Below are 24,952 nucleotides of genomic sequence, written 5' to 3' on the forward strand. Positions count from 1 at the left end.
CTAAAAGTCACTAATCTAAAACTGTTGCACAGCGCCACCTATAGAGAATTAAGATGAATAACAATAAGAATGTGTGTGGTTTTATGTGGCCAGCCCAGGCCTTGCGTGAATTCGGGGGACCCATAACCAGTGGTGTAAGTACATTTACAATTTCATTTGTACTTTACTTGAGTACTTTCTATTTTATGCTGCTTTTGATAACTTCAGTTTCTTTGCAGATTACAAATCCAAAATATAAATCAACTGATAAATTATAATCTATCATTAAGGATTAGGCTAGCAAGCAGTATACAAAGTAGTTTATATTAGCTCCACTTTTACCAGCTGCAACATTTAAGACACTTACACACTAATGCATGAATAATTATAATCCAATAATAAAACACGTTATTTTGAAATGGGCCATTCTGCCTAATGAGTAGCATTTTGATGTCAATACCTTTTGTACTTTTTGTTTGATTTTGAAGACTTTTACTTTCAACAGTATTTCTACATTGTAGTATTGCTACCTTTACTAGTACTTCTTCCACTCATACTGTACTTGTCTCTAACAAGAACTGAAAAATGTAAGGGAAAAAAAACATCTAATGTATAAACTGGCCACACTAATGACTAAAAATGACTTGTTGGGACTTTATTATAAAGAAAACTAAACAAAGAAATTGTGATCACAAAAAAACTGTTCAAACATAACATATTAACACTGTTTATTGAGCGGTTTGAAAACAAAAGTTTCATGAACAAACATCTTTTCAGGGTACCATATCCAGACATGTTAAATATATTGGTTATTTAAAATAATACTAACATTGTGTACTATGGCATAACAAATGTACTACAATCATGGAAGTCAATTGAGAAAAACAAAACAAAAACAATTTGATAATTGTGCATTTAATTGCATTTCTCATTTGGCACTCTTGAATAAAGATTATGACATATACGGTTAATTTGACACATTCACAAATTCCTTGAAATATTATTGTTAGAAACTGACTATTGTCATCTGTAATTACCGCAATGCTCTTCTGGAGTTAATAAAATAGGCATGACAACAATAATTTTAGTTCATATGTTTCAAACTCTTACCGCCTCAATGCTGCTGTTTAACACAGCCGTCTCTGAACAAGCCAAGTGTATAACAGTAATGACAGTGCTGTGCAACGATGCAGACCAAAGAAACAGAGCCATTGTCAAGAAGTAATTGCAACGAGATGAGCCTTTGCAAAGAAAGAAAGAAAGAAAGAATAACAGCAGTACAGTAACCCTCTCATCACTGTAGTCATATGGTAATGGTCACAAGTGCAATAACAGAGATAGAAAGATAACATAAGGCACATAAAAACAAAAATGCAAATGGCTATGTGTTTGGATATAAAAATACAGATGAAGTACAGTAGCATGGTACAAGCACTCATTTTAAAAAGGCCCATTTTAAAGACTGCTGGTGTTAATTTCCAACATGGAATAGTAAAATATCATATACAAACCAAGAGGTTATATGCTCACAAGCAGTTATAGGCCTCTAACTCATTCAGTAACATTCACGTTAATCAACTGTAAAACACACAGTATGATGAAATTAAAATGGTTTATATGATATTAAATTATTAACAAGGACATGTGTTTAAGCTCTTCAAGGATAAAAACAATTTCCTTTCATGAAATACAAGAGTTAAAGAGTTAAAAAAAACAACTAAGTGACAAGTACTCTTATGACACAGCATCATCTGGCCGCTGGCTAACAAGGGCTAAAAATATCAGTGTGTTGCTCTGAGCGAGACATCCAGCTCTCGCCACGGTCCCCAGTGACTGTCGAGAGGAGGCTCTGACCTTAGCGACCACAAGGTCTCTCGGGTGAGATGTACCCCGCTGGGAGTATGTAGGAGAATCTGGGTTGGTTTTCCCCAACACTGATTCTTATCCTAAGTTCACAGGAAGCTTAAAATTCTCACTTGTGTTTTGAAAGTTGTTAATTCTCCTGGTCCCTTTGCCATTAGACGGTATAAATGTCATGTACAAACGGCTTCCCTGCTGTTTCATTTTTTCACCATTTTATCATCAAACAGCTTCATGGATAACATGTCAGTATAGCAACATAATCCATGTGGATTTGTTTTGTGCAATATTTTGAGATTGTTATTTATGTGGCCTTCTCTATTTCATTTGCATATAACAAAAACACCCATAGCATCCTGGGCATGGATCAGAAAAAAGACTAGGGTTTAGATCAAGGTTGCTACAGCTCTAAAGCAGCATATTATTCTGATTTGTATCTACTGTTTGTAATTGTCCTTGGCAAATGACACTCAAAAATGTAGAAAAAAAGCATATTTTGTATTGGATTGTAAATTGATAGTGTTTAAGACAGATTGATTCCCCTGTGCCAGACAAGATCTGGAATCAATCTCAAATTTTTATTTGTCTTTTCTTTTGATTTGTGATATAACCACAATTTGCAAACAAGTCTCAGTCTTATGGCTCCTCTGTTTGGTTCAGAGGAGTGTAACATTGCAGAATCAAAAAGGAATGATAAAACTGCAGGAAAAGAGATGATCCCTCTTCTTTAGTTTACTGGCTCTGCAGCCACTGCACTCTGAGTTCCTCCACCTCTCTGCCGTACCAGTCATGTAGTTTGGAGAAGCAGCCAGTGCCAGGGGAGACGGGGCTTTCCAGAGAAGCTCCTCTTCTCCTGGGTGGCACTGGTGGAGCCCTCACCCCATCAGCCCCGTAACCAATAACATTGTTATTCCCAGAGTCTGCACAACCTTCCCACGCCACACAGGAAGAAGCTCCCTCAACAAAACCGTTAGCTAAGGCAACAGATGGTTTACTCCATGCCACTCCATTCTCCTTAGAACAATCAGTAATGAGCTGCACCTCATCCTGGATGCTCTTCTGGGCCGAGAAGGAGACAGCCACGGGAGGGGCATTTGATGATGATGATGATAAGGAAGATGACGATGATGAAGAAGAGGATGCTCCAGACCTGGACCTTGCCATCTGGTTTCGCCTAGAGAACTTCGGCCTGCCCTGCAGGCTTCCAACTCCAGCCCCGCCTCCTGCTGCCTCCTGGATCTCCTCCAGCTGCCTCTCCAGCTCCTTCACCACCAGCCTCATGTAGTCAAAGCTCGCCCTTGACAGCGCTTTCACCCATGACTCCATGGCGGCTTGGCTCTCAGCAGCCATCTTGTACACCCGCGCTTTGGCACAGTCAAACTTGATGGCAAAAGCAAACTCCTCAGCCGACTCGCACAGCTCCACAGTGCATCCTTCGAGGACGATGACACCGATTGGCTCTCGGCTGTCACGCTCCTCAAAGTAGAAGAGCATGTTACCCTTTAGCACAAACCAGCGGCGGTGATACGCTGTGTTGCGCTCGCCTTTTTTGAATAGGAAGCCTGTCTTGTCTGGCGGTGAGTCACAGGTGGCATAGTGCGCCACGCTGCGTTCGTTCAGCTTCATCTTCTTCCCTCCTTCTTTTCCTAAATAGATTCTTTTTTATCTGAGGAACAGTTAAAAAACAGGTCATCCCCAAGGTTAAAAGGACAAATCCATATTCAAAGATGTCACAACAGTCTGCAGCTCTGTTTGCAGCAAAGAACAACCTGCAGCCTCTTTGCTTTCAGTGCTGCCTGACTGTATTCTTTAACTTTATTGACATGGTAATATAATAATAAGGATGTGGGTTGTTTTATGTCCGGTAGGCAAACAGTCTATTTGCTCTTCTCTTGTTAAAAAGGAGGGACAGAGCACAGGGTCAGGTGCTAAACAAAAAGAGAACAGTTCAGTGTTTTACTCCTGGGAACTTTAGAGGGACGGATGTTTGCCAAGCAGACATCAACCTACATTCTCTGGTCTCCTGCCAAGAGTAATCCTGCCAGCCCTCATACCAGTGTGCACACTGTGTTTAACTTTTATTTTACCTGTCACACTCTAGTCACACAGAACCGAGGACATAGTCCTGCCACAGTAAAACTATAAAAGGAATCCTGCTTAGGCTTGACCCAATGCAAATGCAAGCTGTCAACTTATACAACAGGGAGATGTCGTTGTGGTATACAGTAGCTGTGTGGTCACATGTCCAACAGTAAACTAGAGCTTAGACAGTCCCTCTGAGTAAACAACAACTAATCCAATTTAAATCTGTTTAGAAGTTAAAGTAAGGCTGGGCACTGGTGTAACTTCATCTATCAACCTATTTGTTTGTTTGTAGCATTTGCATTTGGTGCAATGATACGTGAAATTGCTGTAAATAAACTACACAAGTTTTTACTTACGTGTTTATCTCATATCCAGCTGACATCCACCACTGTCCACCCATCACATCTGGAGCTAATAACTTAACACGGCTCCATCATCGCTTGTGTTTCTCTCTTCCAAAACGAAGGCTGGAAAAACAAAGGCACTTATTTTCTATCATAAAAGTGACATCGACGAGTTGACCAGAAAGGAATGGTCAACACTGAGGTCGTAGTTCAGTTTGTCTCAGACATGAGAGGCTAACATGTTACACATTAGCAGTTTTTTTCCACTTCTGCTAGCATAATCATGTTCGGACGCATGATTCAGCTGCGAGTGGTGCTGGTTGATGAGTTGGGTTGGTCACAAGCTTTTGACACATCAGCACTTTGCGGGAATTCATGTCGGCACACATTTATCATTTTCAGTAACACAGGGAGGCGGCTATAAATGAACACTACCTGAAATAAAAAACTATCTATGCGTCGACTAGCTTAATGCATTTAGCATGTTTACTGAATACAAATGAGCATCTAGCGTCAGCGTTTTCAGCTGAGCATTAGCTAGCCTTTACAGTTGGTCAAACTCACAATTTATTCATATCATTATTATGTAAACTGTTTATTACCAGCAGATAACGACACCTCCTACTGTCAGGCAGTTAATCTCCTCGTTGTTTATTTTTCCCCTTTATCTCTCTTCCTTCTTTCTTTCCTTTTTCTTCCCGGTCACGTGACTGACGAGGAGGGTACATGTTGTGTGTTATGCGGCCAGTTTAACTGGGCGGGGTCATCATTGCAGATTGCAGCCTTTATGCCGTCCAGTTGGTGTTGTTTTCCGGATGAGCGGTGACCTAAAACAAGCGCACCCTGTCTGTGCCCTTGGGAAGCTAAGGCATTTGGACAGCTGCTACCGGCTGTAGATACACCTGCATGTATGGATGCTTCATCTGGTGAAGCCTATGCAGACTAACTATAGTATATGTTTTTGTTTCGTTTTTATTAACAAGTTAACTAACATGTTAAAAATATTGAGAAGATTTTTCTGTCTCTATTGAATTTCTGATTATGACAATGTTGACATCTATTTAACATTAATTGTTTAAACTTTGTTGTTAAAGGAAGCTTTCTTTTGTGGTTTGTAAATTTGTAGCCCACATAGTATTGACCATATGGTTTTTTACTGTAACCATAGTTCTATGAGTACAGACTCAGCCACTAAACAGGGTTCTATAGGATCAGCAACTAAACTTGGGACATGCTCTGGCAAGTAGAGCACGACCAATACTGGAGCTTTGGGGCCATTCCAATGCCAATTTTAGGGGGTAAAAATATTACGATATCGATATATTGGCCATATATATATATATATATATATATATATATATATATATATATATATATATATATATCCACAATTCACGTGACTTGAGTAAAATCCCGATAAATAAATATTGATTGATACTAAAATTAATAAAGAACTGGAACATAACAACAAGAAACACTGATATGTTTCACTAGTAATAGCTGAAAAGATAAAGCAACCTACGGAAAATTAACTGGCAACTATTTTGATACATAGGTCTTTATAAATAAATATGCTTCTTTTGAGAAAATGGAATAAAACAGTTGTCTTCATTGTCATCATACCAGGAGTGGCTGCATTAATGTTAATCACTTTAATGTTGCAGATGGTAAAGGTTAGGCTTATTTTCCACTATATATACTGCTGGGTAGCTTATGAATATCATAAAGGGATTAATAAAGTCTTAACTCTATCCATGTCAAGTATTATTGTATTTTTGACAGGTACCTCAAAATTGTACTTGAGTACTTTACACGACTGCATTACATTATAACATACTGTTATGACAGTCTTATGTGATTCTTCATTGAATGTATGAGGAATATTTATAATTTAATTAAATCAATTATCGATCATGAAAATTGCTGTTAGCTGCAGACCTGGAAAAAAAACTAGCAACACAGAAGTCCTGCATTCATGATTTTACTTACTGAAAATATAGCAGCTAAATATACTTTAGGTACTTCAGGTTCAAGTACTTTTAGACAGTAGAACTGCCCCTTCAAACGTTATTTTACTGCAACTTTTAACTTCAATTTCATTGTCCTCAAGGGGACATTTGTTCTCCAGCCAGTTGAACACATGCAAACAGATAAAACATAATTAAAGACATAAAACAAGTGCACCTATATAGTAGACCACCAGAGTTTTTTTGCATGTAAGCAGTATGAAAATACTGGAACTGATTGAGGAAAAGATAATTAAAAATATGTATTTTAAGCATTTTAATCTCTTACAGTGCATGATACGTTTTGTTTGAAAAGTGTTAATCTTCAAATTAACGAGCAACTATAGCTGTTAAAGAATAGTCATATAAAGTAAAATTGCCTCAAAACTATAGCTACATTTTACCACTGACATGAAATATCAAATAACTAATACAACAGATATAGAATGACACAAATGTATTATTTGGAGTCTTTTTGATATCACATCATGGACAGATTATCGATTAGGCCTACTTGGAACAGACTTGGGGGCCCAAAGTCTGTTGTGATATTGATTTTGATTCTACTTTTGGTATTAGTTTCCCTCCAATACAGCTGCGAAGTGCATGCTTAGGCTGCAGTGAAATAAATGTGCTTACTAAAGCAATTTGGACTTGTTTGATAGAAGAAGAAAAAAGAAGATCTTGCACACAGGTATCCCATATATGGTAGACTTTATGGATTTGCTGTAGCAGGAAGCTTTGTAGAGGATTTAGACAGCCTCTCTTCAAAATATTTCACACAACAGAACTTTAGGGTTAAGGTTAGACCTGCAAAATACCAAAGAAAAAAACAGCAAAATGCACAGAATGTGTGTATGTCTGTGCTCAGTGGTCAATTGACTAATATTTTTTCAATGTAGTACATTTAGAATATACTGATACTATTCATTATATTATGACTATAAGGTTTAGTAAGTATGTTAATACTGTTTACATTGTCAATAGTAATACCTACACCTAACCACAGTCCTACCATTTTATTTTGAGTTTGTGCCTTGCTCAAGGGTGCCAAGTTAGTGAGTTAAGCATGTACTTTTCCCATGCACATTTTCATAATGCTCCAGTCTCAACACTGCCTCTCTGTCCTTTTGGCCACCACTGGCCTGTTCCTGTGACCCTGTCCTACATTCTAAAGGACCATGACAAGCCACTATGAATTCATTAGAATATCTTCTGGAGACAGCCGATGGCCTTTAGCACCGCCAGCCTGCTATCTCATCACACTAATCTTCAATTAACTGATGCAGCTGCTGGTGCCGTTTAATGTATTTCTCTTTCTGCAGCGTTCGCTCACACTGCTTTTTGGTAACTTTGATTAAGGGTGATTCTCTTGCAGCCGAGTTTAATTTCCTCATTTTGACTCAGACACTGAGTCTTAACACTCTAAAAGATTCATTTGCAAGACCACAGCTTAAAATAAAGAAAACAGACATAAAATCAAGCCTTTCTGCATTTGAAGATATTGTTCAGTCCATAAAATACACACAGACACACTGATGTTAAGTGTAAAGTGTTTACTTTTTCCAACAGTTTGTGGACACACACAACAAAATATCACCAACAGCTTTTTTTTTCAGACATTCCAATCATCTTTAAAACTGATTCTTGATTGATCCAGAGTTTGGTCATGACCTCAGTCTCTGTGTCCAGTGAGAACAAAGAGGTGGAGTTTACAAGTGTGGTGCCTCCAGTTTGAATATGGAGAGAGGCTTTCCTCATACTTTTTTAATGATCCAAAAAGGCCTATGAAAATGTTCATTCACCTATTCTCCCTTTTTTTCTCTGTTTCTTTATTTTTCTGTTTCCTTTTTTAATAATCTCTGGTTTTAATAAGTGCTATATGGATAAACTTTATTATTTTCTTTATTTAGTTACCAATAAATCATTGGCCTAAGCAATGTGATCATATGTCAGGTTTGTAGTGGCTGCACAAATAACCTGATGACTTCATTTGAGAAAATGAGAGGGAATTCTTGTTAACTCTGTGATATGGAGAGCAGAGCACCCTGCATGTTGGACCCACCAACAGACAGCCTCTCCACAGAAATGCATAGAAAAACACAGTGATGGCAGGACAAAGTGAAGAGTCAGTCATGCATTCATTCAGCCCCATGCCTCCCGTCTGATAAAGCACAACAAGGTATTTGGTTTACGCCATTAATCTCCACCGTACATGTTCTTTCTCACAATACACCCCGCTCTGTAAAGTTTGTTGAAGTGATACGACTGAAGCACTTGTTTTTTATCCATACAAACACCATCCTGTTGCTATATATAAATAAACTATCCTGCTATTCCCTGCTGGAAAACAGGTCCCTCGAGGGAATGTCAGCTTTCGTCAAAATACCTCTCAGTCTTCCAACACAATATCAAAAATATCATCTTTTTAAATGTTAAAGTCTCTGTAGAAAAATGCCTGAAATATATATATATCAAACATGTACATGTATATTTGTATACAAAGAAAATTTGATGCAAATTATTACTTCTTCAAGGATCCTTTAAAGCTGTAACTATGGCACTATACTGAATCTCTGCATTTTATTGTGAAAAAAACATAGCTTGCATGACACTGGTTGAGCACACAATGAACATAATGTCTGGACACAGATCAGTGACCACATCTTCATTAATTTCAAACCGTTTTAAAAATACACTATGATTGAGCATATGGCGCATTCTGACATAATATTCTCTCCTTATCTGCAGTCCAGCAGTGTTTTGTTCACAGGCAGACGTGTCAGGCTCTCCAGACACAAACAATTACAATTCTTAAAAGGCAAATTCCATCGTTGAGTGGAGCTATTGATTTCCATCTGAGTATGCACAGAGCAAAAGTCTGTGTAGACATCAATCAAATACTGGCTGACATCATTTCACCCCATGTTGTACCTCTTCATCGAAAATTGCCTCTTTACTTTTGATGATAGGGTTTCAGCAGCATTCAAATCTTTAATTCAGCTATTTCTATGCAACAAAAATATCACAGCCACAACTATAGTTAATCTATCCCCTCCTATTTCCCCAGTTTCACAGTAACATTGCCTTGGCACAACTGTGCCCATACTGCTCAAAAGTATTATTTTGTCTGGATGATCTCCTGCTCTGTGGAGAGCCATTAGTGATATATTTAACAAAAAAAAGGTTGATGCTTGGCCTCAGCTCCGGCTCCTCCTGCCCGCCCTGAACAACCAGGGTTGATAAGTGTACGAAACAAGCATCCCTTCCACTTGTACCTCAAGTATCTCAGTGGGCCCTGCAGAGAAAGAAGAGGAAACACATTAGTGTGAATATCTGACTTCACAGAGGAGAGACACTTGACAGAGCAGTCACAGCACCAACAGTGGCTTTTAAGTGTCTGGCACATCTTTCCTCTATGGATTAAAAAGGCCTTCTCTCTTGTGAAAAGACAATCACCCAGCCTTATGTGTCTCCTTAAATAGCTGCCTCTTTTTTTTCAAGAGTTTCTTAGTCAAGTCTGGAGTGGTTCACTGAGCAGAGGACCCCATCTGGATTATTGTGGCTCTTCCAAATCTGATCCCGTTGTTGAGATATTGTGTACCTTCCCTGAGTAAGGTGCAGCTGATGCCTCTAACTTTTAACAATCTCCAAAGCAGCGTGAAATCCTCACATTAAGTTTGCTTCAACCCCAAAGCTCTCTAAGTTGTACTGAACCATCTCAGGCCCTTTGACTCTCTCACACACATGCATTCCTTTTCACACTCTCATAAACATTTAAATGCATGCACAAGTATCTCTTTAACATTAAAATGTATGCATATGAGTGTGCACACACATTTTGACAAGGATACACACACACACATGCCCACTCACTTTCCCACATCATGACTTTGTCTGAGTCACAGATAAAGAAGCACCAAGACGAGCCAGTATCCATGCCCGTTGCGCACCAGATTTACTTTTTAATGCTCTGATGTTTGGCAATGTAGGTCATGTCTATTTTGTATTCTAATGAACTTTGCATATTATATCTCTATTACATATGTAATGCCTCTGGCACTCACCATCATAATTATTTAGCTTTCATTTTGTTAATGTTTTCCTCATAACATTTCATTTTCAATGATCATCATGAAATGCTGTCTATTGAGGGAAATAAAAATCTAAGTAAATGATGCATGCACAATGGGGATGAGCAAAAAGACAACTGTGTCTGTTGGCAGACTATCACCACTAACAATCAAACAACAGCTAATTAATATTCACTGGCAAAATGTGTGTCTCACTCTGACACATTTATTGAGTTTTATTGCACACTGTGCACTTGCCAGGTTGGAAAATGGAATGAAGACAATGCAGTTAGAGGAAAAACTATAAGCACACATGTGACTATTGTGTTATCGGCAACAAATCAGAGTAACAGGTTTGCATTTACAAATATAATTGAAAAAATCTAATCATTCAGCTCGATAAGATTTTGTATTAATTATTCAAACCGTTGGTCACTGGCAGGTGATGTCAGCAGGACTTGGGGTTGGAAAACACAATCATTTATTAGCAGATGCATAACAATGAGGACAAGATTTTTTCATCCCTAAAAGGCCATTTGAAATTCAGAGGTAAGAAGTGGAGGATGCAGAGGCTGCTGGTACTGCAGCTGTGCAAAGAAAAACCCAGTGAACTTTTTGATTAAAAATGGAAATTCTACCAAAGGTGCTTGCTGTACAAAGTGTCAGATATGTTTCCATAATAGATACCCCACCCACATGTATATAGAGATACATGTGCACAGAGAGATTATGCATACAGCTGCTGCCGAGTGGGAGTGAAGCATCATCCAAGGGGAGAGGAAGAAAGCAATGAAGAAAGAGTAAGAGAGAACAAGTCAAGGAGAGGTGGGCTATGAACTAGAGCTGTAGGGAGTAGGTCAGTGCAGTTGAATCAGTCCTGACTCATGATGGAGGCGGTGAAGATCCACCTCCTCCCCGCCCATTACAACTTCATCCTCAAGCCTGGAGCACTGGAGCTCAGATAGCCATTACAAAAACAGTAAAATAACTCCTACATCCACTGATTTATGTGTTACAGGATCAATCAGATAACAGCCCATGGATATATTAAACAATGGACAATGAATGGGAGCATGATGGGCCCATTTTTGCAACAAGAGATGGTCAGCCAGCGCTAATGTAAAATTGTTTCTCCCACTTCCTGCACATTAGTGTCTTTCTACTCCCTCCACTAATATGAGCCTGGTAAATAGGGATGGAAATCAAGAATTAGTTTTGTTTGAAAAATGGTTCCAAATTGTCAGATCCATCTGAATAACAGCCTCCATCCTTATTAGTTCCTTTTATCGATCCTGGCCTGTTATTATGACAGTTGCGCACAATGATATCAAACTTGTGTGTCTACGCTGCTAGGAGCACAAAGGAGCCATATTGAAGAGAAAGAAACGGTTGAATGTATGGCCTTGGTCTATTCTTCCACACACAAAAGTGATTAGGATTCAATAGGAGAATTCGTCACAAAATGATTACACAGCATACCACATAACTACAGTAAAATGTCACTGGTTTGATTCCAGCTGGGAACCACTGTTGCTATTGTATCTCATATCAAAAAACTTTAAAATGACACCCAACACCAGTGAACACAGCATCAAATGCCCACCAATGTCAATAACTAAAGGGAACAAATAATCCATATTTTCAGCTGGTACAAGGACAATAATAGCAATAATAATAAGAAAGTGCACAAACATTTGTTGTCAAAGCTTTTCAAACAACTTAGCGTCTCATCCCTCAGTTGGAGCCTGTGCACATCAGCAAGGTCTTTTTATTTTAGCATTGTGGTGACTACTCAAAAAATTCAATACATTTAATCTCAGAACATATTTAATTTAGTGGAAGAACAAAGTCTGGAGCACATACATTTGATTCAAAACTTAAATAAAAACTAAGAAATACGTTGGTTGGAAGGAGAACAGTGATGGGCTTTTATGTTCAACTCTATTTTCCAAACACTGTAGAAGGCCTTTAAACTAACTGTCAAAAGAAGAAAAGGACAAGGAAAGAAAAAAAAAGCAAACGCCTTTACTTTCTTTCTTCAGTGTATTCTCTTGATCATACAAACAAAGGCCACTCTGTCAATTGAATAGTGCATTAGCTAGCAAGGCAGTTCTACGGAAGCAAAAGCCATTATAAGCTGCATCTACTGATGATACTGGCTGCACTGACTGCATGGTGCTCTGTTCAACCTGAATGTGTGTGTCTGTCTGTGTGTACATGCTGCTCCTAGACTCATTTAGACCCATTATTACAAGGCTGATACAGTAAAAGTTCTACACTTCATCTTCATCAATCATCTTGAAGACCATCATCCCTCCACATACACTCTTACATAGTAGCAGCAAATACAATACAGTCAAAACAGTATCAGCCTTCACCGCATTACTGTTTCTTTCACCATCTCTCTCTCTCTCTCTCTCTCTCTCTCTTCATCACGCATGCTCTCTCTTCTCTCTCTCTTTCTCTCTCCCTCTACATCCTCACCACTCACTCTCTCACTCTTTCTCATTTTTCTAATAATATCCACTGATCCCTAATCCAGACGCTGATTTTAGATTTGTAAGGCTATCAAGGTCGTGCATTGGATTTACTCATCAGTGTGCACTATTTCATACCATGATGTCCTCAGCCTTAACCTACAGGCTCCCCACCTCCACAGCCCTAAACATACACATGATAGACTAAACGCTCTGTTTATATAACATCCTGTCCCCCTAAGCACACACAACTGCCCCCACACCTCTTCACCTTTCTGTCCCTTTCCTTACTTGTGTTAGCTCTCTCTCTCTCTTTCTCTCTCTCTCTGTTTATCATGAAAAAATATGTGCAGCAGCAGTTCAGAGCTTTGTTGAGGCTAATGTTGGTACAAAGGCTGTCTGAGGCAGTACTGTTATCTCCTGTAGTCTAATCCGGCTAATTAAGGGCATCGCTGGGAGGAAGGTGCTACTATTCTCATCCAACTGCAGGGTATGCTGTCTTTACAAGTCTGCCAAACTGACATGTGCTTTTACATACACCTATGCACACACAAGGGCATGGGTGTAGACTTAGTTCAAGATTTATTGACACTTGATTTGGAAATGATTTCGTACTTGAGATTTCATTCACATGCACACTTAGTTTGCACACACACAGGGAACGTAGGCTTTATTAAATATGCTGCTTAAGAAAAACTAATAAAGTGGAGAATACCAACTGCTCATATAAACGGTGATGGCAATATTACTGCTGATTTATATTCCCTTTAGGAGATAATACCCTGCATTTTTCTGCCTGGTTCTCTCAAGATTGATTAGCTTGCTGTCCACGTAGTCTCACAGATATCACAGTGAGTGATAGAGGGGTCTAAACCGATGGGAGTTGCTAAACATTAATTTATATTTGACAATGATATACAAGAGTTTTCAATTAACTTGCTGTAAAGCTGTCAGTAGGCACAAATCGCAATGGCAGTTTTGTCATCTAACATCTCTCTCTCTTCACCAGCCTACCATGCCACTCTCTTGTCATTCACTCCTACAGTCTGACACATCAGCAATATGAGACTTTCAGAGGCAAGAGGTGACGAAGGGTGTATAAACTCACTTGTCTCAGCACTAACTGTTCATCTTGGCAGGCTTGTGTGGAGGTAGCCTACAGATGCCACTAACTGTCTGCAATGATTTTAATATAACAGTGCATTCTATAAGAGCCTTTATTCATGTTTATGTGCGTGTTGTGGAGAGTTACTTGTGTATATGTAGGTGTCAGTGTATGGGACGATCTTTGGGGCTTTGGATGAAATGTGAGGGAAGCGGGTTTTCTTGTTTCATCCAGAAGGACATGAATTAATTAGAGCCCCCTCTCTGAAAGAACTTCCTGAGTTTGAGGCTCGTTAGTAGTAAGAGCTTCCAGATAGACAGAATTTAGTTTTAGTGATGTCAGCAGTCTGTTGTTTTCAGTCAAAGCTCTCTGCCTACAAACATCACGCTCTGCACACATATGCCTCTGCATGCCCCCACAAATATATACACACATGAATATACAGGATGAAAACAAAAGAACTGGTATGCAGACAGACTCACAGATGCGTCAGTGCTCACATGTGATTTATCTTTGTCTTCCTCCCTTTCTCTCCCTGACAAACACACTAATACATGCACAAACACTCACCGCTTCTTCCTGATCTCTCTGTGTACGTCTCAGCGCCCATGGCGATGCCTTTCTCTCCGTTCCACTCACTTCATCCATCCTTTTCCCAACTCTTCCTCTTTCTTTTTGGATAATCCAAAGTTCAGCTCGAGTAGAAAGCGCTCATAAAGTAGAAAACACTATGAATGATTCAAGAATGTTTAAGTTAGACAGAACAAGGGGGGTTCTGCGTCAAACCGTGGTAGTGGTTGATTTGCGTAGGATTGTTTTCTGGGGCTTGAGGGAAGGCGGGTGAGGAGGCACACAAGGTGGAGGTGTGTTTGCTGTCGGTGGGAAACTGTGGCTGGCCGAGAGGCCGCCGTTTTCCAACATAAGTTCATGAGGAAGAGCATGAGGAGGAGGAGGGGAGGAGGAAGAGCAGCAATGCACTGGGCTGAGCCTCAGGTCGTTCAGCTCAGCCTGCAAGTGTAGTTCTGTGTCGTCTACATCATATTGGAGGTCGCAGTCCGGGCAGTAGCCGTGGTACTGGACCTTTTCACTGAACCGGACACGCTCCCTCTCACGAGACTCTCTGCCAGGGGCCTTGGGGCATTTGTTCTTTTCATGGCGGAGAAGAGGCATAGGCCTGGGTAATGTAGGAACAAGACCCGACTCCGGGATTCCACTGTCATTAGAAATGAAACATGGGGTAGAAGAGAATAAATCCCTGTTTGGTTTCAATGGAAAAACCCCACCATTCCTCATTAGAGACCCGGTAGCCTTGGATATATTCCCTGATAACACTAATGTCGGATGAGGCAGATTCTTAATGTTGTGATCCTCGGCTCTCAGCGGGGTAAGTCTAGGTGGCGGTAGGGGAGGGTGGGGTTTCTTAAGTACAGTCAGGACTGCAAGAGGGTTGACAGGGACCGGGTCGATAAACGCTGGTTGTCTGAAGATGCAGTCATCAGGGAAGAGCTTCATCTTCTCCAGGCTGGAAGCGGTAGTAGTAGTGGTGGTGGAACTTGAGCTGGAGTTCAGCGTGTCTGTCTTAGAGCTGTCTGTCAGGCCGTCCTCCTCCAGTTGTAGATCACCAGTCAGTGTGTCAATGTCATGAACAACCTGGTGACAAGAACAGGAAGTGTCACTGAGACAGCTGAGGTCAGGAATAATAAAAGAGCTGATGCCTTTAAATCACCAAGTTATTAATGAACTGAAAACCCCATTGTATGAAATTTAAAGATGATACTCTTTGATTCAAGAGATTGAATAATGCCATTTAAGATTGATTTTGTTATCTCTATGACACCACGCCAGGGAAAAAAGAAATATCACTACAATTTATGGGAATGGCCATGAGCCTGCCAGATTCAGACTTGAGTGATATACTATCACAATCCCATGCACAATCAGAACTGAGACAAGTAACAATACCAACCATATCCTGAAGACAAGACAATAAAACAATTTATATTACAAAATTAACATTAGGAATTAATTAAATCTTTACATATAGCAAAAGAGTGAAGAGGAACCAGACAAAGGAGATATAACAAATAGAAAAGGAGACAGACATGTAAAATCAATAGACTGCCAGGTTCCTATTGGAAAAAACAGAACACTGCTGTAAGTGAGCAAGTCAGAGAATGATAAAAATCATTATATTATTGCAAAGAAGAAGATCCATTTCTACTAAGTGTCAAAATTCCTAACAACAGCCCAATAAACAAGTCATCACTGCACAAATATATTCCAAGAAAGCAACCTTGGTGACAGAAAGAAGAAGAAATAAATTGATATTTTACTGTGAAAAAAAGCACATTGCAAGCAATGCTATATGAAACAGCAATCATAATGTAATAATGTACACAGTGTGACAGGGTGGGAAGGAGAAATAAGAAATGCACTGTGGCATAGCTCAGTGAATATTTTCAGAAAAAATGGCCAAACAGATAACTATTTAAATACTTGAATGCATTTTTAGCCTTGTGTAGTGTACGCTACAGAGCATGGTTGTAAAGGATGGACAATAAACAAACTGTAATAATGAGAAAATGGCAGAAATGCTCTGCACAGAGCAGTAGAAATGAAAACAAGATTCTGTCTTGGGACCCTGTGTAAACAGTAGATATTTAGATCCAAAGATGCTTTCTTTGTCTTCCAAGAGGAAATTTGTTTTCACAGCCTGCATACGGACATATTAAAGAACTGTTGGAGCAAAACAATGTGGTTTGTTGGCATGCTAAAAGTAACAAGCATTACTGGAAATAGTTGTAAGGATGCAGAAGCACCATTTTAGATAAAACATAAAAGATTCACAAATGACATAGTGTACTGTGCAGACATGCATCCGTTCTAACTGTTTACAGAACAACATGAGCAGTTTTTTTCAGGGCACGATGAACTGAATTTGATGCAATACCCATTAATCAATATGCTCCAATCTAAGTGTAACCTAGGACTGACCACACAATTTAAGAGTGACATACAGTGCTATTCTCAGATGCCTCTGGTAATTATTTCTTGTCCGACAATTAATCATCCTTTTTCTACTTACAGCAAACATCTGCAGTTTGAGCTCATACACGGGAATAGTTATTAACCTATACATTTATGTCTGTAATAATTAGGCCATATCTGGAAGGACTGAAATTGCATGTACACATATTGCCTAAGGAGGCTTTAGTACGCGGCCTGTGTTTTAAAAAGGCAGTTTAACAAACAGAATAGGCATGGTGCTAAACTCTGCTGGGAACTAATAAATTATATTCAATAATAAAATGTCCATATTCTTCAGAGAGGTCTATCTAAAAATATTCCCTTTGGAGAAGAGTTTCTTCCTGCTTCTCCTCCCTTGATGGTGTTATTTTTGCTCTAATGCTCAGAACCGAAGTGTGGCTTTGGACATCTTTATTACTGGCTGCTTCACTATTGAGGATCCAGCACTCTGTGAGTCCACAGAAAGTATAATATAAGTTGAGCTGAGCACATCTAAGATCATTGTCTCACAGTTGAAACACTGTTGGAATAACCCATGAGAAAAAAACTTTCCAAAAAGGAAAGTGATTGTATTTTACGTTACAGCGTTCAAAAAATAATTATGACAAAGACAAAGTGCTTATGCTCATTTTCTGAATTAGTAATGCCTATCTCTGAGTACCCTGGGCATTAACCCACTGTAAAACACCAGTGTTATCATATAATATATATGCATGTCCAAACAGTGGCTTGAGAAGGGCGGGAAGTGGAGAGAGAGCGGTGAGGGGAGAAACAAAGGACAAAACAGAGTGACTGAGAGGGAGAGATAAAGAGAAAGATAGAAGGCTAGGACTGAGAGGGTAGTGGAGCTCAACTCTCCATGCAGTCTTTAAATGGATAATTTGTTGGGACACGCACAAGAGGTAACACCAGTATCCCAGTGTGCAGCCCCTGCTGTAGGCCAGGCAGCTTCTGTGGCTGTGTCAAGCATCTGGGCAGGGTCCCTCCTCAGAGCCAGGCTTGGCTCCAGCCCTGAATGTGAGTTATAACAGATAACTGCATTTCAAATGGATTATAAACCAAACACTGGCTTTGATAGTAACACCCCCTGGAGGTATGTGTTTAGTGTGTGCTGTGTCAGAATAACTGATCCTCTGCACAATTTCCTGCAAGCAAAAATAAAAAGAAAGAAAAGAAAGAGGGCACATCACACACACACAAAAAGCACAATAGAAAGATTACAATGCTTCCTTGTTCTCATTTATCTCTGGCGCCTGCTGTGAGACACTGTAAACTGCTGAAAAAACACAAAAGAAGTCTAATTCAGCGCAAGTTGCGAAATCAGAGAAAGGGGAGCAGAGAGGCAGAAGGAGACAGATGCTGTGTCGACTAGCCATCCATAATGTAGGAACCACAGGCTGTAGGCAATAGGATTTTATTAGAATGACAGCCTGTCATGTTAGGGCGAGAGGTTCAGCACAGCAGACCGGATGCTTGGTGTGTGCCCGGTATAGAGGAATGTAAACATGAAAGCAGGTAAGACAGCAGGTTATTACAAATGAGGTGGCAGCATGGGATTGGCAGTAGAGGAAACACTGATTTGAAGCAAGCACTGTAAGACATGAATGAGATGACAGAAAATAATGTCTCTACTCTATGTGAACAACTTGATTTAAATAAAACATTTAATATATTCACACAACCCCCCTTGTATCTCTGCATTGCTGATAGTTGAATGGCCAATAAGACAGTTCTGAGAGTTTCGATCTTTAACAAGGATTATGTAGAGAGGAGAGAGCGAGACAGAGAGAGAGAGCGAGAGAGAGCAGACAACAAGAGATAAAGACAGGATGGAGATGAGTGGCTGCGATAAATACAGACATGTGATGAAAGATAACTAAAGACAAGGAAGATGATGATGAAGAAATAGAGAGCCGCCACGAGAGATTGAGGCAGATGAAAAGTGAAAAGATAAGACAACTGCTCTATGGGAGGAGATAATTCACAGCAAACAACAGTCAGCATTAAGATGATGAAATGCAATGCAAAAGCTCCTTCCTGGTTGAACCAACTTGTACATTAAATATTAATTGTGATTACAATTTTCACACTTTCATGAAAGCCTGTGCGTCAGGGCTAAGAAGCTGTCCTGTCACATCCCACACCACATGTGCCAAATGTCTCTCACCTTGGAGATAATTATCACATACATTAGTGGGCAGGGGGAGGAGCATGTCTGTATGTTTGTGAGAGTGTGTGTGGTCATAGCTTTTTCCCAGGCCCAAGTGAGGTGGTCATCCTCCCATGTCCCCTCAGACAGTGATGCTTAGAAAGAGCATGCCTGTAAAAATAACAACACATGGTGGGCTGCTGAGGAGAAAGGTATGGTGTTTCCAGTTTATTTACCTCTTTGAGCTCTTTGGCTACATCCTTGAGGTCTCCCAGGATGGTTTCCAAATTCTCCACGATTGTCTTGATCTCCTTTTTCACTTTCACTTTGGAGACTACTCCTTCAGCCTCTGCATTAGGTGACCCTGACATTCTTCAGTTTATGGCACAATCTATTTCGTGTAGGATCTCAAGTCAAATCCTTTGGTCGCCACGCTGCCACTTTGCCAACGCATTTTTATTTAGTCCTCCGCTCCCTTCACTTTTGCTCCTACATCACGGCCAGGACGGAGCGAAGTGGCGTCGGGCAGCTTTCTGTATCTTCCACTAGGCATGCGCAATAGAGCGTAACACAAAAAATAACGGTTATGTCAAAATATTGTATCATACTGTCTGTGAAACGGCGCCTGTCCACAGGTTTCTGCTCCTCACACATTCATGTCCAATAACACAAAACGATGCGCCATGAATATCCTTCACGTCGACAGAGCGCTAAATTCAACATTTTTGCGAGAGAAAAAAAATCGTCCAGCACGACTGCGTTAAAAATGTGTGGGCTGTTGTAAATAAAGAGAAGGACACGAAGAAGAATAAAGAGTACACAGGCAGTTATCCAAACCCGTTACACCGCCGGTCGTTATTGTAATGGTCCATAATCCTCAGGCATCGACAAAATGGTAATACACTCCTCATTTGTCCTCAAATATACGCTTCTGGTAATGAGACACCCCGGAAAGCCGCCAGGTAACGACACCCCAGAGGCACTTTCCTCCGAAAAACACGCCGTCAGTTTCATCCTGTCTCCATTGCAGCCTCCTAGGAGAGTCTCAGCAACCAGCGTCTGGGCACAGAGCATTCTCTCTCTCTCTCTCTCTCTCTCTCTCTCTCTCTCTCTCTTTCTCCCCCCCCCCCCTCAACAAAATGAATGATTTGTTAGATTGTGATGTTAGTGTTATTTTTCCTAGTATGTTGAAGGCAAGAGTGAAAACTGATTTCAGTTTTTACAGTTTGTCTAAGAATGTGGGTAAATGTGAGTAAAAATGTATGGTGCCTTGAACATGTGTTGTGCTCTGTGGAGAACGATGAGCAAATGTTTGGAACTATTTTCAACGGAATCTAACTTTATATATTTTGTTTTTATGTATGTGTTTTGTCTGTTGTGATTTGGTTATTCTGTGGCGAGCAAATAAAGGTGGTTTGAAAATCAAAATCTCTCTCTCTCTCTCTCTCTCTCTCTCTCTCTCTCTCTCTCTTTATGACCAGAACGGTTGTGTTTGTTGTCTTGTCATGAATTAGCCTACTTGCACCCCCACCAGCTTGTAATAATGTCTATAATATTTAAACTATTGTACCAGATGAATGAGAACTCACACAGCCTAAACCCACAGACAAAAACGGCAATGAAAAAGAACCTGGGGAACATGTCAGTACAAGCACCACAGTAGTTTAATAGACCATGCATTAATTCATACATCATGGAAAAAAATATTAGACCACCCTTGTTTTCTCTAATTTATTTTTCATTTTAATGCCTGGTACAACTAAAGGAACATTTGTTTGGACTAATATAATGATGATAACAAAAATATCTCACAATAGTTTAATTTAAGAGCTGACATCAAGCCATTTTTCTTGTTTTTTTGTTGTTGTTGTTATTATTATCAAGAAAACCATGGAAAATGGCTACATATCAGCTCTTAAATTAAACTCCTGTGAGCTATTTTTGTTGTTAACATTATATTTGTCCAAACAAATGTACCTTTAGTTGTACAAGGCATCATATCTAATTTGGTCTAATTTGAGCGTGCTGTGTTTACACAGCACGCTCAATGATATTAAAGCAATCAAAAGCAATTTTATGTTGACAGCGGACATTAAATTGTTTATTTTGTCAGTGGCAGACTGGTAACTAAACCTGCCATCATCATAATTATCATTATCATCATCCTCCCCACTAACATCATCATCATCATCATCATCATCATATATTTCCCAATTATTTTGCTGATATGAAAAAAAGGTGCTTTAATTAAAAATTATTTAAAAATCAGTGGATTACATTATTAGAATGCAAATAATTTGTTAACGGAGAGAGCACATAAAATATAATGGAATTTATAAAGTTAACGGAAATTAACGGCAGATTTATAAATTATTAAACCATAATATCAGAGCACCTTGCATGCGTAAACTCAACTGTGACGAAAAACAACGCTTCTAGAATCTGGTTTCTGATTGGTCACTGCCGAGACTGCCCCCTCCTAAAAGCGGAAGTGGAAGTTGTCAAAGTTCACCCTGCTGTCAAGTGGTTTTTGGCAATCGGACAGTGCAGTTCGTGTTCAGAAACAGAGAATAATAACTCACAGGGATGTCTTTGTCTTTCGAGGGAAGAGTCGTGCTTGTCACCGGGGCTGGAGGAGGTAAGACCACTCTTGAAACAAACATTAGCAAGGATGTCTTTGTTGCTAAATGTTCGTAAACGCTGGGTCCGAATGCTAACCTGCTAGCTGTGGCTATTTACTAAGTATATGAGCCAAATTATTAAGAAAGCAAATGCACGAGTCTTTATTTATGTATGCTGCATTAGCTTCACAGCAGTTAAACTCCGTGTAACCACGACATTGCTACCTTTAACACATAGGGCTTAACAAATTAATAAGACCATGGTTTTATGTCACAGCTGTCCTAAATTGACAGCATTAGAAATTACCAAAATCATTTTTTTTATGTTTCTGTAATGGGGAGTACAGTAGTATGTAGAAGCTCTTTAACCGAAATTATTTTTTATGTCTACAAAGCACACGTATTTTCTTATGAGACTGTTGGTGAAAGTGTGTGAAAGGGCACATGCAACAACACTGCTGCAGAGATTGTAAATGGAAGTGTTTTATTATGTAAAAGTGAACTTGGGATTTTACTCATCTGTTTTTCTTTCCACAGGCCTTGGCAGAGACTATGCACTGGCTTTTGCTGAAAGAGGCGCCTCAGTTGTAGGTAAATAAAGGGTCTTCATTTTAAGCCTCTTATACCTCACTTTAGAACAGGTTTTGTGGATATACTGTGGTTCGTGCATCCAGGCAAAGATCCTAAACGCTAGGTGAAAAGCTTGCTGAAAGTGAACCCCAACAACCTCAACTGACAGTCTTGCAGTGTGCTTGTTGACATTTTGCCCAGGATGATTCCAAATGATTTCCCTGAGTTATTAGGGATTTCACATCAGTTTCATCAATAAAATATCCTGATTTAGTAATCTCAATTAAGTGTTAGTTTTTCCATAAGCACCTATAGCACTTGCTGCTGAGAATATTCAGTATACAGAAAGCCGCAACAGGGATCTTAATGTATGTGAAATTATAGCATATGTAAAAATCTACAGATTCTTCGAGGTTGACCTGGTTTCGATTCCAGTTGGGATACGTAAACCCAATACACTGGACTGGTAGAAGCACAGATACAGATCTCAAGTGCGCTGGCAGCAATCCACGATTAATAAAATGTCTAAAAGTAAATACAATGTCACTATGACAAGACATTGTTTCTGCTGGCAATGCTATGGAAATGGGTCTGTCTATGCAAGACTAATTTTATTCAGTGATAGTTATCGGCAAACTTGGTTTAGTGCCAATCTATGATCTTATTTTCACTTACTTAGAACTATTCCAGTGAATTTCAAATTGGAAGTCTGTATCAGCAGAGGTACCCTGAGTCAAAAACGTTATCAATAGAGAAAAAGTTGAATTGATGTGTCCCAAGTTTGACCCGATTCAGGAGATAAACTATGCCTCAAAATGAGACCTGTCATAAAGAAATGTTCATTGCATTGACTGTCACAGAAATTATGTTACTTTTTTGACTACGTAGTTACAGATGTTTGCATAAACATTTGCCCTCCCCAAAATAATAGATTTCCCTGCTGCCTGGATTGAGCTCGCCTTTAAACTCTGACAAGGAATCAGCTTAGCTAACTACACTCTAATGCAGCTAATCAGTCTTGGAGAATTGCAGAACTCACCCCATTATGGCTAATCTTTTTTCTTCTTGTTGCAATAAAGTGAATGACCTTGGGGGACACATGAAAGGGGGTGGAAAGAGTTCTGCAGCTGCTGATAAGGTGGTGGAGGAGATAAGAGCGAAGGGAGGCAAGGCCGTGGCAAACTATGGTAAGAAGTTTGGACTCTTGTCTTAAGTCTTCCTTTCTCTTTTTTTGCACATTGTTATCTCCATGCTTATATTGACTCTTGCCAACCTTGTAATATTTAACTTATGTTATGGTGCATTCAACAAAAAGTGAGTACACCCCCAGTGAAATTGTCCAAAGTGTTTGACCACCAGTATTTTCCAGTACTGTCTTGCCCACTTGGGCATGGAGTTCACCAGAGCTTCACAGGTTGCCACTGGAATCCTCTTCCACTCCTCCATGACGACATCACAGAGCTGGTGGATGTTAAAGACCTTTTAAGGATGTCCCACAGATGCTCAATAGGGTTTAGGTCTGGAGACAGCCTTGGCCAGTCCATCACCTTTACTCTCAGGTTCTTTAGCAAGGTCTTGGAGGTGTGTCTTTTGGAATACTGCCCTGCGGCCCAGTTTCAGAAGGGAGGGCATCATGCTCTGCTTTAAAATATCACAGTACATGTTGGCATTTATTGTTCTCTCAATGAACTGTAGCTCCCCAGTGCTGGCAGCACTCATGCAACCCCAGACCATGACACTCCCACCATCATGCTTGACTGTAGGCAAGACACACTTGTCTTTGAAATCCTCACCTGGTTGCCACCACATATGCTTGAAATCATTTGAACCAAATACGTTTATCTTGCTCTCATCAGACCACAGGGCTTGGTTCCAGTATTTCATGTCCTTAGTCTGCTTGTCTTCAGCAAACTGTTTGCGGGCTTTCCTGTGCATCATCTTTGAAAGAGGCTTGACAGCCACACAGACCAATTTGATGCAGTGTGCGGCGTATATGGTTTGAGCACTGACAGGCTAAACCCCTTCCCTTCAACCTCTGCACCAATGCTGGCAGCACTCAGCACGGGAACTCAACTTCTTAGGTCGACCATGGCGAGGCCTGTTCCGTGTGGAACCTGGCCTGGTAAACCGCTGTATGGTCTTGGCCACCATGCTGCAGCTCTATTTCAGGGTGTTGGCAATTTTTCTTATAGCCTTGGCCATCTATATATAAGGCAACATTTCTTTTTCTCAGATCTTTAGAGTTCGTTGCCATGAGTTGCCATGTTGAACATCCAGTGACCAGTATGAGAGAGTGTGAGAGAGATAACAACAAATTTAACACACCTGCTCCCCATTCACACCTAAGAACTTGTAACACTAAAGAGTAACATGGCACAGGGGAGGGAAAATGGCTAATCGGACACAATTTGGACATTTTCACCATACTTAGTGTACTCACTTCTGTGAAGCTCTGGTGAACTCCATGCCCAAGTGGGTTAAGGCAGTGCTGGAAAATACTGGTGGGCAAATACAATATTGATACTTTGGACATTTTCACTGAGGGTGTACTGACTTTTGTTGCCAGCGGTTTAGACATTAATGACTGTGTGTTGAGTTATTCTGAGGGGACAGTGAATGTACACTGTTATACAAGTTGTACACTGACTACTTTAAA

General features: G+C 39.9%; 3 protein-coding genes across 4 annotated transcripts in view; 1 reads left to right on the forward strand and 2 right to left on the reverse strand.

Annotated features, from left to right (window-relative positions):
* Positions 1 to 690: 690 nt before the first annotated feature.
* pheta1 (PH domain containing endocytic trafficking adaptor 1) lies at positions 691 to 4,986 on the reverse strand. Of its 2 annotated transcripts, XM_059337879.1 has the most exons (3): positions 4,871 to 4,986; positions 4,281 to 4,391; positions 691 to 3,505 (listed from the first exon to the last, which is right to left on the reverse strand). In XM_059337879.1, the coding sequence occupies exon 3, from the start codon at positions 3,463 to 3,465 to the stop codon at positions 2,572 to 2,574; it is 894 nt and encodes a 297-aa protein (XP_059193862.1). In that variant the 5' UTR covers positions 3,466 to 3,505; positions 4,281 to 4,391; positions 4,871 to 4,986; the 3' UTR covers positions 691 to 2,571. The 2 variants fall into 2 exon arrangements, with proteins under 2 accessions (XP_059193862.1, XP_059193863.1); XM_059337880.1 differs by lacking the exon at positions 4,871 to 4,986 and having other exon boundaries at positions 4,281 to 4,820.
* Positions 4,987 to 7,815: 2,829 nt separating this feature from the next.
* Positions 7,816 to 20,123, reverse strand: prr16 (proline rich 16). The gene is made up of 3 exons (XM_059338166.1): positions 19,342 to 20,123; positions 14,500 to 15,579; positions 7,816 to 9,572 (listed from the first exon to the last, which is right to left on the reverse strand). The coding sequence occupies exons 1-2, from the start codon at positions 19,474 to 19,476 to the stop codon at positions 14,710 to 14,712; spliced, it is 1,005 nt and encodes a 334-aa protein (XP_059194149.1). The 5' UTR covers positions 19,477 to 20,123; the 3' UTR covers positions 7,816 to 9,572; positions 14,500 to 14,709.
* A 1,484-nt stretch (positions 20,124 to 21,607) lies between these two features.
* The window catches only part of hsd17b4 (hydroxysteroid (17-beta) dehydrogenase 4), a 40,191-nt gene continuing 36,846 nt past the window's right edge, over positions 21,608 to 24,952 (forward strand). Inside the window, exons 1-3 of the mRNA XM_059337613.1 lie at positions 21,608 to 21,743; positions 22,264 to 22,317; positions 23,376 to 23,483. Coding sequence (XP_059193596.1) covers positions 21,692 to 21,743; positions 22,264 to 22,317; positions 23,376 to 23,483 — 214 coding nt within the window. The 5' untranslated portion in view covers positions 21,608 to 21,691. The remainder of the gene's footprint in view (positions 21,744 to 22,263; positions 22,318 to 23,375; positions 23,484 to 24,952) is intronic.

The sequence above is a fragment of the Centropristis striata genome, chromosome 7 (genome assembly GCF_030273125.1).
Source record: "Centropristis striata isolate RG_2023a ecotype Rhode Island chromosome 7, C.striata_1.0, whole genome shotgun sequence".
In the NCBI taxonomy this organism is placed as follows: domain Eukaryota; kingdom Metazoa; phylum Chordata; class Actinopteri; order Perciformes; family Serranidae; genus Centropristis; species Centropristis striata.